Source organism: Lampris incognitus, chromosome 9, assembly GCF_029633865.1.
Source record: "Lampris incognitus isolate fLamInc1 chromosome 9, fLamInc1.hap2, whole genome shotgun sequence".
In the NCBI taxonomy this organism is placed as follows: Eukaryota; Metazoa; Chordata; class Actinopteri; order Lampriformes; family Lampridae; genus Lampris; species Lampris incognitus.
The window spans coordinates 43,265,089-43,281,818 of NC_079219.1; the positions used below are offsets into that span (position 1 = coordinate 43,265,089).

Genomic DNA, 16,730 nt, shown 5'->3' on the forward strand with positions numbered 1-16,730 from the left:
GTCACGTTGGGCTATTTGGGTATTTCATAGCGGAGGTGGTGCCGTTTCTGTGTAATGATAGTGCGCAAAAAATGATTAAACATTTTCATATTAGATTTCCTCAATTACCTTGACTTTAAAAGTCTTTTTTTTTAAACCCCCACCCCACTTTTGTCTCCCCAGTTGTATTCAGCAAATTACCCCACTCTTCAGAGCCATCCCGGTCGCTGCTCCACCCCCTCTGCCGATCCGGGGAGGGCTGCAGACTACCACATGCCTCCTCCGATACAGGTAGCGTCACCACACACCTCTTTTCATCTGACAGCGAAGAGTTTCACCAGGGGAAGGTAGCGCGTGGGAGGATCATGCTATTCCCCCCAGTTCCCCCTCCCCCCTGAACAGGCGCCCCGACCGACCACAGGAGGCACTAGTGCAGCGACCAGGACACATACCAACATCCGGCTTCCCACCGGCAGACACGACCATTTGTGTCTGTAGGGATGCCCGACCAAGTCGGCAGTAACACGGGGATTCGAACCGGCGATCCCCGTGTTGATAGGCAACGGAATAGACTGCCACGCTACCCGATCGCCGTAAAAGTCTTTTTTTTTTTAAAATGTCCCATCACTAGATCACTAGAACTACAATCACTATAACAAATTTCCTCTGTATTTCAAAAACAATTTCTTTTCACACGTGAAAAATAGTTGCAATATTTCAAAGTCATTTATTTTGAAGAGATTTTCAATGCGGTAAAGGTGTTTGATTGAAATATAAGTCTGACCATGTGTATAATCTCACAAAGTTATCACCAAAATCATTTTTTGTGACACTTTTTTTCATATATTACTTTCATCAGTATTTATTTTTGTCCCACCAGCTTTACAAAGTTAAATCTGTTTGTTAATGAAGTGTTACTGCTGTGTCCATGCCGTGTTGAGATGCTGAAGGGCCCAGGCCTGTCGCTCAGTATAACAGCTCACACAGTGGTCAGTTTTATGAGACTGCACTTCTTTGTAGCCCTTCCACAGCAGAGCGTCCACTGAAGATTACATCATTTACGGAGACACCATCATAGGAGGAGCCAGCCAGCGACAAGGGGAGGAGCCTCTGTCTTATGTAGCTACGCATGGACTCTGAATACATGGACGCACACACACAATATATAAATACATCAATTTATATACATATAAATATACACACACACAATAAAGAAAAATTGAAACCCTTCCCCTGCAGAAGAAGTGGGCCCTCCCTTACTATTTGCATGTCACTACATAAACAAAGGCATGCATCAGCAACAGGTGGGCAGCAGTTCTCTAGGTGAAAATACCTAGCTAATGAGAGGTCAGAGAAGAATGGCAATACTCATTTAAGCTGCCAAGAAGGCATAAATACTAACCACTATTTACAACAATGGTGTGCAGAAGATCATCTCTGACCACTCTATGCATTAAACCTTAGGTGGATGGACTACATAGCAGCAGATTACCCCGGGTTCCACCCAGTCAGGTAAGAACAGGAAGATGAGGTTACAGTGGGCATAAGATCACTTACATAGGATTGAATGATTGGTAAATTGTTGCCTGGTCTGACAAATCGTGATTTCTGCTGCAACATGCGGACGGTAGGGTCAGAATTTGACATAACCATGATGAATCCCTAATCAATACCATGTTATATCAACAGCACAAACAAATTTGCTGGCACTGCGTGATGCTATTGTCACATTCATGCCTTCTGTACTATTCTCCTTTGGCTAATCCTTGTCCTGTACCACTCATTATGTTACTCACCTGTTCCCTGTCAGGATTAATCACTGCACTGTGGCAGGAATGAGGAAAAACACAGGAGACCAAGGCGAGTTTGATGTTTATTCCTCAACTCCAAAAACCAACTGCAGCAGGAACAACCCTGCACCGGCGAGCCCGGGAACGTAAACCACGCCCCCAGCTCACAGTCCTGCTGGGTGAGAGGCATAGCCCCTAGTGTCCGCCACACAGCCCCCCCCCCCGAACACCCAGAAGGGACTCCTGGAAGAAACTTAGTGTCTCACTGGAGGCTTAAGCAGCCTGCCATAACGGCTGCGCCGTCCCTCAGCCGAAACAGTAGGTGAAACACAGTCCAAAGCCGGCTGAGAAGCAGAACGCTGAACCCGTGAAGACACTGCCGGGGTCCTGGAAGGAGGACGACCCCGACGCGGAACCTGGGCCGGAAACACAACTTCGCCTGCCACCCTGTGCGCCGGTTTAAGCCTATCAAGCGTGACACGCTCCCTACGCCCACCCATATCTAGCACAAAACCCTTAGGACCCGTCTCAAGAACCCGAAATGGGCCATCGTATGGGGGTTGGAGGGGCGAGCGGTGAGCATCATGCCGTACAAAAACAAAACGAGCCGACATGAGCTCTGCAGGCACGAACGACCGCGGAAAACAGTGGTAAACGGGGCCTGGAACCCGAGTGCTGTCGGACAAAAAAAGGATAAACGGCCGGACGGGGTCGAGGAGCGGAACTCCCAGGCAAAAATTCCCCAGGGACGCGGAGTGGCTGACCGAGCACCAGCTCAGTGGGTAACGCGTCGAGGTCCTCCTTAGGAGCCGAACGCAACCCGAGCATAACCCAAGGTAAACGATCCACCCAGTTACCATCCGAGAGCACCTTGAGCAACCGGTGAAAACGTTCACACAACCCGTTAGCCTGAGGGTGATACAAGGTAGTGCGGTGTACCTGCACACCCAAGGATCGCGCAAGTGCCGACCAGAGCTCTGACACAAACTGGGGGCCCCTGTCTGAGGTGATATCTGACGGAGTGCCGAAACGGGCGACCCAGGAGGAAAGAAAAGCGCGTGCAACATCCGAGGATGTTGTGGAGGAGGATAGAGGGACAGCCTCTGGCCACCTGGTGGTCCGATCTACCATTGTGAGCGGGTGCGTAAAACCCTGTGAAGAAGGTAGAGGGCCCACCAGGTCCACATGCACGTAGTCGAAACGTCTGGCCGGGATCGGAAACGGTTCAAGGGGCGATTTAGTGTGCTGGTGGACCTCAGCGCGCTGGCACGCTACACATGCAGCTGCCCACCCCTTGACGTCCTTGCGGAGGCCAGGCCAGACGAACTTGGAACCGACCAACTTCACTGACGCCCGAACTCCAGGGTGCGAGAGGGAGTGAATCGAATCGAAAACTCGACGGCGCCAGGCCACTGGAACAACGGGGCGGGGACGGCCGGTGGAGACATCGCAGAGGAGGGCAGGACTGCCTTCCTGCATCACAGCGTCCTCTAGCTTGAGACCGGTACGCGTTGACCTAAGGGCAAGGACGTCCGGGTCGCTGGGCTGGTCGGCAGCCATAGCGGAGAAATCCACACTGAGATGCACAGGACACACAAGCACACGCGACAGACAATCAGCAACAGGGTTGGACTTCCCGGCCACATGCTGATTGTCCGTTGTGAACTCGGAGATCGCCGCTAGGTGGCGCTGTTGACGAGCAGACCATGGCTCAGTCACCTTGGACATGGCAAAAGTCAGCGGCTTATGATCCACATAAGCCGTGAATGGGCAACCCTCCAGCAGGAAGCGGAAATGCCGGGTTGCAAGGTGCACTGCCAGCAACTCCCGGTCAAAAACGCTGTACTTGCGCTCGCTATCTCGCAGTTTGCGGCTAAAAAATGCGAGTGGCTGCCACGCATTCGCCACACGCTGTTCAACCACAGCCCCCACGGCTATGTCAGACGCATCGGTTGTTAAAGCTATGGACGCCGTGGGTGTGGGATGGGCGAGGAGGGCAGCGTTAGCCAGGGTGCACTTAGCTCCGTCAAAGGCCTGGACCTGTTCGGGAGTCCAGTCGAGACGGTCGTTAGCCTTCTTAAGCCGCAGGGCTTCGTTAAGTGGCTGAAGGAGGTGGGCAGCGTGAGGGAGGAAACGGTTATAGAAATTCACCATTCCCAAGAATTCCTGCAATGCCTTAACAGAGACTGGGCGGGGAAATTCCGCCACCGCTTGCACCTTAGAAGGCAACGGGACCGCGCCTTGCGGCGAAATGCGGTGACCCAAGAAGTCAATCACCGGCAGTCCAAACTGACACTTGGCCGGGTTGACTATCAGGCCGTGTTCGTCCAGACGACGGAAAACCTGTTTCAGGTGCGCCAGGTGCTCGTCAACTGACGGACTGGCCACTAATATGTCGTCGAGATAAACGAACACGAAATCAAGGTCACGCAACACCGAGTCCATCAGCCTCTGAAAGGTTTGCGCTGCCCCCTTCAAGCCAAAAGGCATGCGCATGAACTCAAAAAGCCCAAACGGGGTGATCACTGCGGTCTTGGGAACGTCCTCTGCGCGCACGGGAACCTGATGATAGCCGCGCACCAGGTCCACCTTAGAGAAAATAGTGGTACCTGCCAGGCGTATGGAAAAGTCCTGTATGTGTGGGATGGGATAGCGGTCATTGGCGGTGACGTTGTTCAAGCGGCGAAAATCGCCGCAAGGCCGCCACGACCCATCCACCTTGGGCACCATGTGAAGCGGCGAGGCCCACGGGCTGTTGGAACGCCTCACTATACCCAGACGCTCCATGATGGCGAACTCCTCCCTAGCTATACCCAATATTACCGCGTCGAGGCGCCGCGCGCGCGCAAAAACTGGCGATCCCAGAGTGGGAATAAATTGTTCTACACCGTGTTTAGTAACCGCGGTAGAAAAGGCAGGCGTAGTCACCGATGGAAAATCCGCCAGCAAACGCTGAAAAACATTCCCTAATGCTAAAAAGTTAGCGTGTGTTAACGGCCCGGCTCCCCCTGTCTCGCACGGAACAGTGGCGAAAGACACAGCATCAATTAAACGGCGGTTTGCAACATCAACCAGCAGACCATTAGCACACAGAAAATCCGCGCCGATAATAGGAACCGTAATGGCGGCCACTACAAAGTCCCACTCAAAATGGCGCCCGTGGAAGCAAACAGTCACCAACATTGTGCCAAACGTCGCAATGGACGAACCGTTAGCTGCACTTAACTGTGGGCCGCCGCCTTCGGCCGACCTGTCTGTCTTAGCAGGAGGGAGTAGGCTCTTTTGCGAGCCTGAGTCCACCAGAAACCGTCTTCCTGACATCGTGTCCTTAATGAAGAGCAGCTCACTACATCCGCCAGCGCCCACAGCCGCTACTGAGCGCTGGCCCTGGAGTTTCCCGCCGCCTCAAACGTGCATGGAGGGACGCAGCGCCGCCGAACCGCTGGCGGAAGAAACAGAGGCCTCTCCCGCGCTGTCTCTTCAGCCACCACTGCCGGGTAGGGATGCCCCCCGAAACCCGGTTCTAAACGGGAACCGGTTCTAAATTAGTAAAAACCGGAGCATTTTTAAGATCCGACGTTTTCGGTTCTGCTATCGGTAGTCGGTAGGTACTCGAGAAATCATGGAGTGAGATTTATATTGTGGCAAACATAATCTTGTTTGCCGTTTTCTCCATCTCTCTGTCTCTCTCTCTTACTGCGCAGGGGCGGTGCTGTGCTGTGCTCCACACACTCGCTGACACACGCACACACAGCTCTGCTCAAGTGCTCATCATGGCGGAGGGAACTAAACGTTCAAAAGTTTGGGTATATTTTTCAAAAGTCGATGATAACAACGCTCGTTGCCACAAGTGCAACAAATCATTTGCCAGTAAGGGCGGCAATACAAGCAATCTGTCGAAACATCTCTTGTCGAAACATGGTATTAATCTGCAGAAATGCGGCGTTTTCCACTGCTTTGCTCATAGTGTTCCATCCACGTCCACTGCAGGTAAGCCGTATGAGCCATAGATACGGAGTTAGCTAGGCTAATAACGATTATTACGAATAGGCCAATAAATAAAATATAATTGCTTAGCTAATTGTTTAGCTACAAATATATAAGCCAAAGATACGGAGTTAGCTAGGCTAATAGCCGGGGACACTATAAGTCAGGAGAGATCACAACTCCTGCCGGAGAAGGCAGATATGTTGATTTTTCTGCAGAAGAACTGTTAGGATAATGTTCTAGGTTCTTGTTTGTTTGAACTTCCGTTAGCCTTTTGCTGTAAAAATTTATTTTTAATATATATGTATTTTTTCTTTATCTTTATCTACTTTTATTTTTTATCTTATTTGTTGTTGTTGAATGTTGATTATAAAGTCTATAATTCAGACGCATTTAAAACATTGCTGCTGCTGTTGCTGCTGAATAAATAATATTTGTTTGTATTTATATAAAGTTATATAATAGAATAATAAAGCAATGTTGCTTCTGTTCTTAATTAAGTGTCTTTTTTTCTTGCATAATAATCAAAAAGAACCGATAAGAGTATCGATAAAGTACCGAACCGATAAGCAGTACCGATAAGAGTATGAGTATCGATAAAATCCTAACGATACCCATCCCTACTGCCGGGTCCGCGTCCTCCGACGTCGGCTGCAGAGGCTCCGGTGCCACACTCTGCACAGAGAACCGTCTGGTAGCCAGCAGGACCCGATCGGCCTCCTCAGCCAAACCTCGGCAGTCACCAGCGGCCAGACACGGGGAGTTAGCCAAAGCCGCGCGCACAGGAGACGGGAGCTGGCGCAGGAAAACGTGCGGGAAAAGGAATCCACCTTCGTCTGAGCCTAGCAGCGACAGCATATTGTCCATGAGATCCACAGCCGTCCCGTCGCCCAAACCGGATAGGGAAAGGATTCTATCTGCCCCCTCTGCGGTAGATAGGCTGTACCTCCAGAGCAGAAGATGTTTGAGGGCGACGTATTTATCGTGTTGCGGAGGGGCGCGCAACAGCTGCATGGCCCGGCGTGTGGACTGCTGGTCCAGTGCAGCGACGACCAAATAGTATCTGGAGTCGTCCGCGGAGATTCCACACAGGTGGAACAGCGCCTCGACATGCTGGAACCACGAGGCCGGGTCGCTCTGCCAGAACTCTGGGAGTTTCACAGCCGCGGCGAGAATGGCCGGCTGTGAGAGTTGGGGCGGCGTGGCCGAAGTGGATTCACACTCCTCTTCTGCTCCAAACATGTTCAATTCGGGGTCACCAATGTGGCAGGAATGAGGAAAAACACAGGAGAGCAAGGCGAGTTTGATGTTTATTCCTCAACTCCAAAAACCAACTGCAGCAGGAACAACCCTGCACCGGCGAGCCCGGGAACGTAAACCACGCCCCCGCTCACAGTCCTGCTGGGTGAGAGGCATAGCCCCTAGTGTCCGCCACAGCACCATATTTAAGCCTGCTCTTTCATTGCCCCCGGTCCAGATTGTCAAGCTTTGCTTGTCATGTGTAGGTCAAGTCTCTTGTCATGTCTTGGTCAAGTCTCTTGTCATGTCTAGGTCAACCCTCTTGTCATGTCTAGGTCAACCCTCTTGTCATGTCTAGGTCAAGTCTGTTGTTATGTCTAGGGTCAAGTCTCTTGTCATGTCTAGGTCAACCCTCTTGTCATGTCTAGGTCAAGTCTCTTGTCATGTCTAGGTCAAGTCTCATGTCATGTCTAGATCAACCCTCTTGTCATGTCTAGGTTGAGTCTCTTGTCATGTCTAGGTCAACCCTCTTGTCATGTCTAGGTCAAGTCGCTTGTCATGTCTAGGTCAAGTCTCTTGTCATGTCTAGGTCATCCCCCTTGTCATGTCTAGGTCAAGTCTCTTGTCATGTCTCAGTCAAGTCTCTTGCCATGTCTAGGTCAAGTCTCTTGTCATGTTTAGGTCAACCCTCTTATCATGTCTAGGTCAAGTCTCTTGTCATGTCTATGTAACCCACATGATTACATGTACCCTGTGATGTATGTAAGTTCCACAAGTTGCCTCTAGGAGGCACACGAGCTACAGAGTTTAAACCATACAAACAACCGTCGACAATAGAGAAGAGAAATACAGATATTTAGAAATACGGACAACTTTGACTATGGATACTTGAATTATTGATATTTGAACTACGGATATTTGAGCTACAGGACATTTGAACTACGACAAAAAAGATCCCTCCCACGAAGCTTCCTTGACAGATGATCTCCTGTTGAAGGAAGAAGGAAGACTCTTTTCTCTTGTGTTTTGTACGCTGCTGGAATCCTGACTGGTTTTTTTAGTACCCCCGAACAACCCCCCTCGCTACACCCTTTTGGAACCCTTGGATACCCCCTTTGGATTGCCCCCATCATCGCCCTGGATTTGGATTCATCATCATCGCCTCTACATTAACTTGCCCCTGTGATTGTGGTAGGATCTGGACATTGCACCTTGCACAGATTGGAAGACTGAATCATTCCCCCTTTTCTTTATTATTTTCTTTGAGTGCACTCATACTTTATTTTGGATTATTTTCTTTAATTTGTTAGTGTAGAATATGGCTGCATAAGTAATATATTAGAAGGGTATAAAATAGAATATAGATAGATATAGACAATAAATAGAATATTAGGAAGAACTTTTAAAAAGTATAATAGAGTAAAATATATATATATATATCACATCTAATTTAGTATTGATATTGAAATAACTTTACTTTGAACTGTTGAAATAAATTGGTTTTTTTATTGTAAACTATACCCACGAGTGTGTGTGTTGTCTTTGGGGTGAGTACTAGAATCTGGTCTAGAAAAAAACCTACACCAATCTCCACTGAACTTAGACATTAGACCGTAAACTGTCCCTGTGCAAGCATAGGCCCATTCCCCTGTCGTGTAGGTTACATCTAGTTCAACTCTCTTGTGATGTCTAGGTCAACCATCTTGTCATGTCCAGGTCAAGTCACTTGTCAGCAGGATCTTGAAGTCAATATGGTATTTAACAGGGAGCCAATGGAGTTGCTGAAGTACGGGAGTGTTATGATTTATGGAAGGAGGTCTGGTAATGATATGGGCAGCTGAATTCTGGACCAACTGAAGTTTAAGCAGACAGTTATAGTATTGTCAATAGTCAGAGAAAAACTATCGGGTTTGGCCAAAGTAGATTTAGTGCTTACTAGGAGGACCTCGGTTTTATCACTATTAAGTTTGAGCATTTCATTTCTTGTAAGCAGTCAGAAAGGGAAGTGGGCGGAAGAGTGGAGGGAGGCTTGGTGGATAGATAAAGCTGGGTCATCTGTGGATCAGTGAAATGCCAAATTTCCTGAAAATGTGGCCAAGAGGTTGTAGTTAAATAATAAATAGGAGGGATCCCAATACAGAGCCCTGGGGAACACTGGTAGTAACAGGAAAGGACTATGATCTCAAATGTTTAAGTTGGACAAACTGAGTGTGGCCAGAGAGATATGTTCTAAACCAGTCAAGGTTTAATAAGCCAGTTATTCCAATGGAAACTAATCTTTCTAGGAGGCTGCTATGTGAGATAGTATCAAAGGCTGCACTTAGATCAAAGAGAATAAGTATGGTTGAGAGCCCAGAGTCAACTGCCATCAACAGATCATTAGTGATTTTCACCAAGGCTGTCACCGTACTGTGCATGGAGCAAAAACCTGGCTGGAATTGTTCAAACAGATCGTTGTTAAGTGGGATAGTCAGAGAGATGAAGAAAGTAGGCAGGAGTACAACGAGATGTGGCGTAAAGTGAAGAGAGAGGTGGCAAAGGCAAAGGAAAAGGTGTATGGTGAGTTGCATGAGAGGTTAGACACTAAGTAAGGAGAAAAGGACTTGTACTGATTGGCTAGACAGAGGGACCGTGCTGGGAAGGATGTGCAGCAGGTTGGGGTGATCAAGGATAGAGATGGAAATGTGCTGACAAGCGAGGAGACTGTGCTGAGAAGGTGAAAGGAGTACTTTAAGGAGCTGATGAATGATGAAAATGAGAGAAAAAGTTGAATGATGTAGGGATGGTAAATCAGGACGTGCAGTGGATTAGCAAGCAGTAAGTGAGGGCAACTATGAAGAGAATGAAGAGTGAAAAGGCAGTTGGTTCAGATGACATATGTGTGGAGGCATGGAGATGTTTAGGAGAGATGGCAGTGGAGTTTTAACAAGATTGTATAACACAATCTTGGAAACTGAGAGGATGCCTGAGGAGTGGAGAAGAAGTATACTGGTACCGATTTTCAAGAATAAGGATGATGTGCAGAACTGTAGCAACTACAGAGGTATAAAGTTGATCAGGCACAGCATGAAGATACGGGAAAGAGTAGCGGAAACTAGGTTGAGGAGAGGTGACGATTAGTGAGCAGCAGTATGGTTTCATGCCACAAAAGAGCACTAAAGTTGCGATGTTTGCTTTGAGAATGTTGATAGAGAAATATAGAGAAGGTCAGAAGGACCTTCTCTATACCTCAGTCAGAAGTTAGAAGTCAGGTCAGAAGGAGCATACGACAAGTTGCTGAGAGAGGAGGTGATATTGTATGAGGAAATTGGGAGTGGCAGATAAGTATGTAGGAGTGGTGCAGGATATGTATGAGGGCAGTGTGACAGTGGTGAGGTGTGCGGTAGGAATGACAAATGGGTTCAAGATGGAGGTGGGATTACATCGAGGATCGGCTCTGAGCCCTTTCTTGTTTGCAATGGTGATGGACAGGTTGACGGATGTGTACATCCTTGATAGGGAGGAACCGGGGGGCGGGGGAATAGTAGATGAATAGGTGAATAGTACATAGGACCATTGTAACTCCAGTTAATGGTCACGGCAATTTGCATATGAAACCGATCATTGTTGGTTCGGTTGTTATGCAACTTTGCTGTTTATAAGGGTGGGGATACCTGCAGTCAGTTGAGACTGAAGATGTTGCTTAGATGAGTGATGAAACGATTCTCCCAACGTTGTGTCCCGATGAATGGATACAACTTTCTGGGATTTCTTTACCTGGATTATTGAGCATGCATCAAGATAATTTGTAATGCATCACTGTTGTATCAAAAGCTGATCATTTCCTGCCCTTTTTTAAGATTTTTTGTTGTTGCATTTTCCGCCTTTATTTGACAGTGATAATCAAGAGAGAGACAGGAAAGGCAGGGGAGACAGAGGGGATGACATGCAGCAAAGGGCGCGGGCTGGATTTGAACCCAGGCCGCTGCGGTAAGGACCCAGCCTTATCTGGTACACGCTCTACCAGGTGAGCCACCGGGGTACCTTGACCATTTCCTGGTCTTTGCTGTTGATGTTGAACGATGCTTCTCACTACAAGTGGGTGGAGGAGTGTTGTTTTGACACAACTTTATGATGGTGGTTACGAATGTTTGTTCCAGCAATGGCTTTGAGAAACAGTTTTTCTGCTAACAACAGCTCCTCTAATGGAATTTACAACCATCATTAGATAACGACGCATTTGGGAAACATATCCCAGGATGATTCTTGCCCTTTCACAGGAAGCATAATCTCATGGAAAATATCCATCATGAGGGCACATTATACCCATGAATTGATGACCCTGATCTGCTTTTGTGTGCTAAGGCATGTTCTGGCATCAAGGCATCAATCTATAGGTATTAATGGACCCAGTGTATGCCAGCTTAATGCCTCCCTAACCATTACACCTCCCCCATCAGTCTTTACAGTTGTAACCATGCAGGACAGCACCTTTGCCTTATGTGTTTTATGCCACACCTTGAGTGTGCTATTGTGGTGGTGCAGTTGGAACTGCGATTTATTAAACTACAAATTTTTCAAGTCATCGATAGTCCAGTGCTGATGTTTTTTTTAGGGTAACTGAAAACACCTTTGGCAGTTTAGCATGGACAGGAGAGAAACCTTGCATGGTTATCTGCTCTTATACACCATTCAGGCAAGAGTGGGACACATCGTGTGTTCCGAAATTGGTTGCTGTACTCCACAATTGTATTGTGATGGTACAGAATAACTAAACCCTAGGCCTTTGCTGACATCTACAGGTTATGAACCATGTAAAGATTAAAAACACGTCAGGCTGCTCTTGGTACTATGTTATGTTAAAAAAAAAACTATGTTATGTTAGCCTAGCAGGATAAACACAGCGGAGCTAATAAAATGAATAATGAGGTCATCCGGGTAGCGTAGCAGTCTATTCCATTGCCTACCAACACGGGGATCGCTGGTTCGAATCCCCGTGTTACCTCCGGCTTGGTCGAGCATCCCCAGAGACACAATTGGCCGTGTCTGTGGGTGGGAAGCCAGATTTGGGTATGTGTCCTGGTCAATGCACTAGCACCTCCTCTGGTCGGTTGGGGCGCCTATTCAGGGGAGAGAGGGAACTGGCAGGAACAGCGTGATCCTCCCACGTGCTACGTCCCCCTGGTGAAACTCCTCACTGTCAGGTGAAAATCAGAAGCTGGCGACTCCACATGTATTGGAGGAGACATGAGGTAGTCTACAGCCCTCCCCCCCGGATTGGCAGAGGGAGTGGAGGAGTGACCGGGACGGCTCGGAAAATAAGGTAATTGGCCAAGTACAACTGGGGAGAAAAGGGGGGGGGGTTTTTTGTTGTTGTTGAATAATGGGTCTGTTAGATGAAAGTAGACCAAAGAACCAGCATTGACCATACTATTGACAATTGTTAGAGCTGGGTCTGTCTGTCTGTCTATCAATGCCGATAGGTGTGCTGGCACACCTGAATAAAACTGACCCATTACTCATTTTATTAGCTGCAGCTGTATTTAACCTGCTATGCTTACACCACAGAGGATCAAAACCAGTCTAGCATGTGTTTGACCTTTAGATAGTTTTAACCTGTACATGTCAGAAAACTCTGGCTCTGTGTGATGGCCTGGCGCCCTGTCCAGGGCGTTTTCTCGCCTGCTGCTCAATGACTGCTGGGATAGGCTCCAGCATCATGGACTGGAGATTACTTGTTATAGCCTGAGCCACCAGACATCTCCCACATTCAACTTCATACATCACATTCACCAAGGGCTGCCTCTCAGAGAGCAAACATTTTGAGATGTCTTGTGTTCTGGTGTATTTATTGTACACGTTTGAGATTGTCTCATTTAAAAAGCCAAGCAACTCTACAGACAATGATGCTCAGACCCACCCTTTGTGCACTCATGATCATGCCTTTTCCAAAGTCTGTTTGATCATGCAATTAGCCCACTCGGTAATCCATTTACAAGCTGAACAAGTGTGGCGACGGAGTTGCTGTTGTTTGTTTGTGACACAGTGTGTCACAAGAGAGGGCCAACTTCTTCTGCATTGGCAGGGTTTCTTATATATATTTTGAGTAATTGTGTAAAAATAAATAAATACATAAACAAATATCTAAAATGACAAAACCAACTCACCTACTCTTTCCCAGTGTCCCAGATAATACTGAGGTATACAGTCCTGAGAGGAAAAAGAAGCAGAAGTCACTTGAGACAACTTATTACAGAGCAATGAGACAACTTATTACATATATTAAATAAAAACGTATATCATTTGATTACAGCCACTAGACATCCCCACCCCCTAAAAAGGTGGAAGAAAACAATCATTTACTGTACAGATGATTTGACTATTTTCATTAAAGAGGGAATTCAATGCAAGTATAGCTTTTTGGATAAGCTCATTTTAGCTGGGAGAAATTCACCAATCTGAAAGAAACAAGCGCAGAGTAAAATAATGGTAACTGTACCTAACTCAACACATATCTTGACAGAAAACAAACAAAACATTTCTTGAGATATTGACTTAATACTGATGCTGAAAAAGATGGATAAGGCATAAGCTGGGACTCTGGTCAATTCCAAAATGTAACATTTCCTCAATCATTCAGACATAACTACATCCATTTTGACAACACCAAGTACAAAATGTCATTTTGCTGGACATCTTGAAAATAGCAGACTGCAGTCGCTTGGTAAGTGATTTAAAACTTGCTTTGAGTTTTGATTCAGCGAGTAGGTCCTCTATTGCTTCCTTTGTTATGAAAATCAGATGGGGGCGGGTTCAGTTTTGGTACTTCCTGGTATTTAAACACACAGCTGTGCTGTAGCGTCAGCCCTCATTGTGTTAAAACTGAATTGGGTAAAGACCTGCGAGTCTACCTGTGCGAGTCCACCGAACAAGGACACAGCCTGGTAATTCCCTTTTCTACTATTCTCTCTCCTTGCCTGCCTCACCCACCATGTGCTGCAAAGACATCCCTGTCATTCACGGTTATCGAAAAAAATCACATCTGTCGCAGACAATGCAACTATGAAAACCTCTATTCACTCAGGAAAGCCTCCTCTACTCACTCCTCTTTCATGTTTGGATTATGGATTTGCTAAAAGGCTGTAAATAAAACAGAATTTATCCAAGCACTTGCTAATCTGTCAGACATCCAGGTACTAGCCCTGACTGACACCTGGGTACGCCCAGAAAACACTGTCACACTGGCCGCACTCTCTGTTGACTCTGCTTTCTCACACACACCCCTTTCTGTTAGGCATGGAGGCAGTAGGGGTGTCCTCATTTCCAAAGACTGGAAATTCCCTCGTTCCCCGGTGGTGGAATGAGTTACCAAACTCCATTTGATCCGCTGAGTCCGTCTCCATCTTTAAGAAGAAGCTAAAGACCAAGCTCTTTCTCAAACCCCTCCACACCTGATAGTATTAAAAAAAAATAACATTTGCTTCTATGCACCTTTGCCTTTGTGCCTGTTGACACCTATGTCCTATTGGACTTGAACCTAGTTTTTTTTTTCACACTTACTTGCGTTGTCGCCTCCTGACTAGATACTTGTATTAACTCTCAGATGTACGTCGCTTTGGATAAAAGCGTCTGCTAAATGAAATTGTAAATTGTAAAATTGGTGTCGGCTGTTTAGCATTGTGCTGTTAAAATAATGAATATCCCTTGCTGTTTACCATAATCGACCACAATGTCAATGCAGCACCAGAGAGCAGTGGATTCCATCCTGAATCTTATCTTTACATAAGGCATCTCCCAGTTAGAAAAGTCATATGCTGAAGTTATCGGGTTCAAGCTATTGTTTGGCAAACAGGATAGCTTATCTTACATTAATGAAACCTATTATAATATTTGTCAGTGGGAACAACATGCAATAATGCAAAAAAAATCAAATTGGGGTGTTTTTTTTGGGTAATGTGTAATTAGGGATCCAAGCACGTAGAGCTGGGACCCTATTGTTTTTGCTCAGATAACTATTATTAGTGGATTAGCTGAAAGCAAGTACATCATGTTCTTCTCCCTCCGCTGAACTCAACAGAGGAAGATAAATCAAGCCGTCATCATTTTATCTCCACCGCCTCCTTCCGCCCTTGTCACCAGAAAGACAGACTGACTGATTGTCATGATAAGAGAGCAGCCACCCGACTGACTAAGACAGCACTGCTGCTCCTCCTCCTGTTGTGCTGCCGGCCACCAAGGGACATCCACTGGCCAGGACTAAGGGGGTAGCATCTACCTGAACTTGCTCTCCAGAGACAAAAAAAGAGTGGGGTAGCTCCTGTGCCCCCAAAACTGTGTGACGCTTGTCTAGCTATTGACAATAAAATTAAACATTTGAATGAACACAGTTGCACCATCCAAAAAATGAGCGATTCTTTCTCATCACAGTCATTTGAATAAAAGTGTTCCCCCCAGTCATATTGTTGAGATGTGTCCTCTCCCCGTGGGCTCATGGACCACTCCTTCTTCTAAAGCGACTTGCCCGGACAAAGTTTATAAGCAGGGTGCTGGCTTGGATGTCTCTGCTGCACTTGCCAATGATATCCCTGCTCCAATATTTAAAATTTTCTGTGTCTTGGCTCGCTGCTCCCTGCCCTGGGGTTAATGACAGTATGGCCAACACTGCAATACACTCTGCCTATAATCTGATAAAGAGCTACAGCCAAAATCCGACTTGCTCTCCGGTCGCTGTTACTTCTTCCATCTCAGCAGTAGAAATGGACGCAGTCTATGCATTGAGTGCTACTTTCTAGTTGCCACGGAGAGTAATAGAGTCTGTACGGCCCGTACAGAACCAAGGGCTAGTTCAGCCATGATGTGTTCACTTGCCCTAACAATTACCTCCACATTGGTGATGGAGGATGACAGCTCACACCACCCAAACCAGTCATATCACAAAGCCATTTGCCAAGCTCCATGCTTCATCCTCGGTTAAGTTGATCGCGTCGACGATGGAGAATGGTGGAATTAACACTGTTCATGCCTGTTGCAACACAGAGTTGACAGCTAAGCCCTGTGTTTCAACTCTGTTTAATTCTATTGTCTCAACGATGGACATAACACCATGGCAGTGGCTAATTATTATTAGCTCGCCCATGACAGACATGGCAAGTGTTTCACGCTCATCTGTCATGAGGGACTGTGGCAAGATACTTCCTTCTTCAGACTGGCCCTTTCATGACAGGCCCCCCTTGGGTTGTTACGGCACAAATGGTGACAACGTTGGCAGCAGCCATCGTGGAGTTTAAAGTGTTTGTCAAAAATGCTCCTCAGCGGACTGAACACCCACTCTCAGCATGACTACATCTGGCAAGAAAAATGTCCCATGCCACATTAGCTAGACAACGCATTATGGTTGGGTTATGTGCTCCAGTTCACGCAGCCCCCACCTTGCCCTTCTCAGGACTGATTCATACTGAGCTACCAGACTTGATGGTGATCACGGTTGTCTCAAGAGCTGCTATCCAAAGGGGCCATAACGATGGTTACTCAAAAAAACACAGAGAAAGGATTTTTCTCCCTTTAATTTCTGGTTCCCAAGAAGTTGGGCAGTATGGGGCCAATTCCGGTTCTCCATTTGCTCCATCTGTCAACTGTAACAAAGAAATTCCGAATGCTCACACCGAAGAATCTAATTCAGTATGTTCAACACGGAGAATAGTTACATCCAACAGTACATATCCAAGATGACCGCCGTGAGGCTTGCCCCGGTTCCTG

The 16,730-nt window shown here is 46.9% G+C and overlaps 1 protein-coding gene across 3 annotated transcripts in view; it reads right to left on the minus strand.

Annotated features, from left to right (window-relative positions):
• Positions 1-687: 687 nt before the first annotated feature.
• The window catches only part of ppox (protoporphyrinogen oxidase), a 139,194-nt gene continuing 123,151 nt past the window's right edge, over positions 688-16,730 (minus strand). For all 3 annotated transcript variants that reach the window (XM_056285920.1, XM_056285919.1, XM_056285918.1), the window contains 2 exons: positions 13,142-13,184; positions 688-1,115 (listed from right to left, as the gene is read on the minus strand). In XM_056285920.1, coding sequence (XP_056141895.1) covers positions 976-1,115; positions 13,142-13,184 — 183 coding nt within the window. In that variant the 3' untranslated portion in view covers positions 688-975. The remainder of the gene's footprint in view (positions 1,116-13,141; positions 13,185-16,730) is intronic.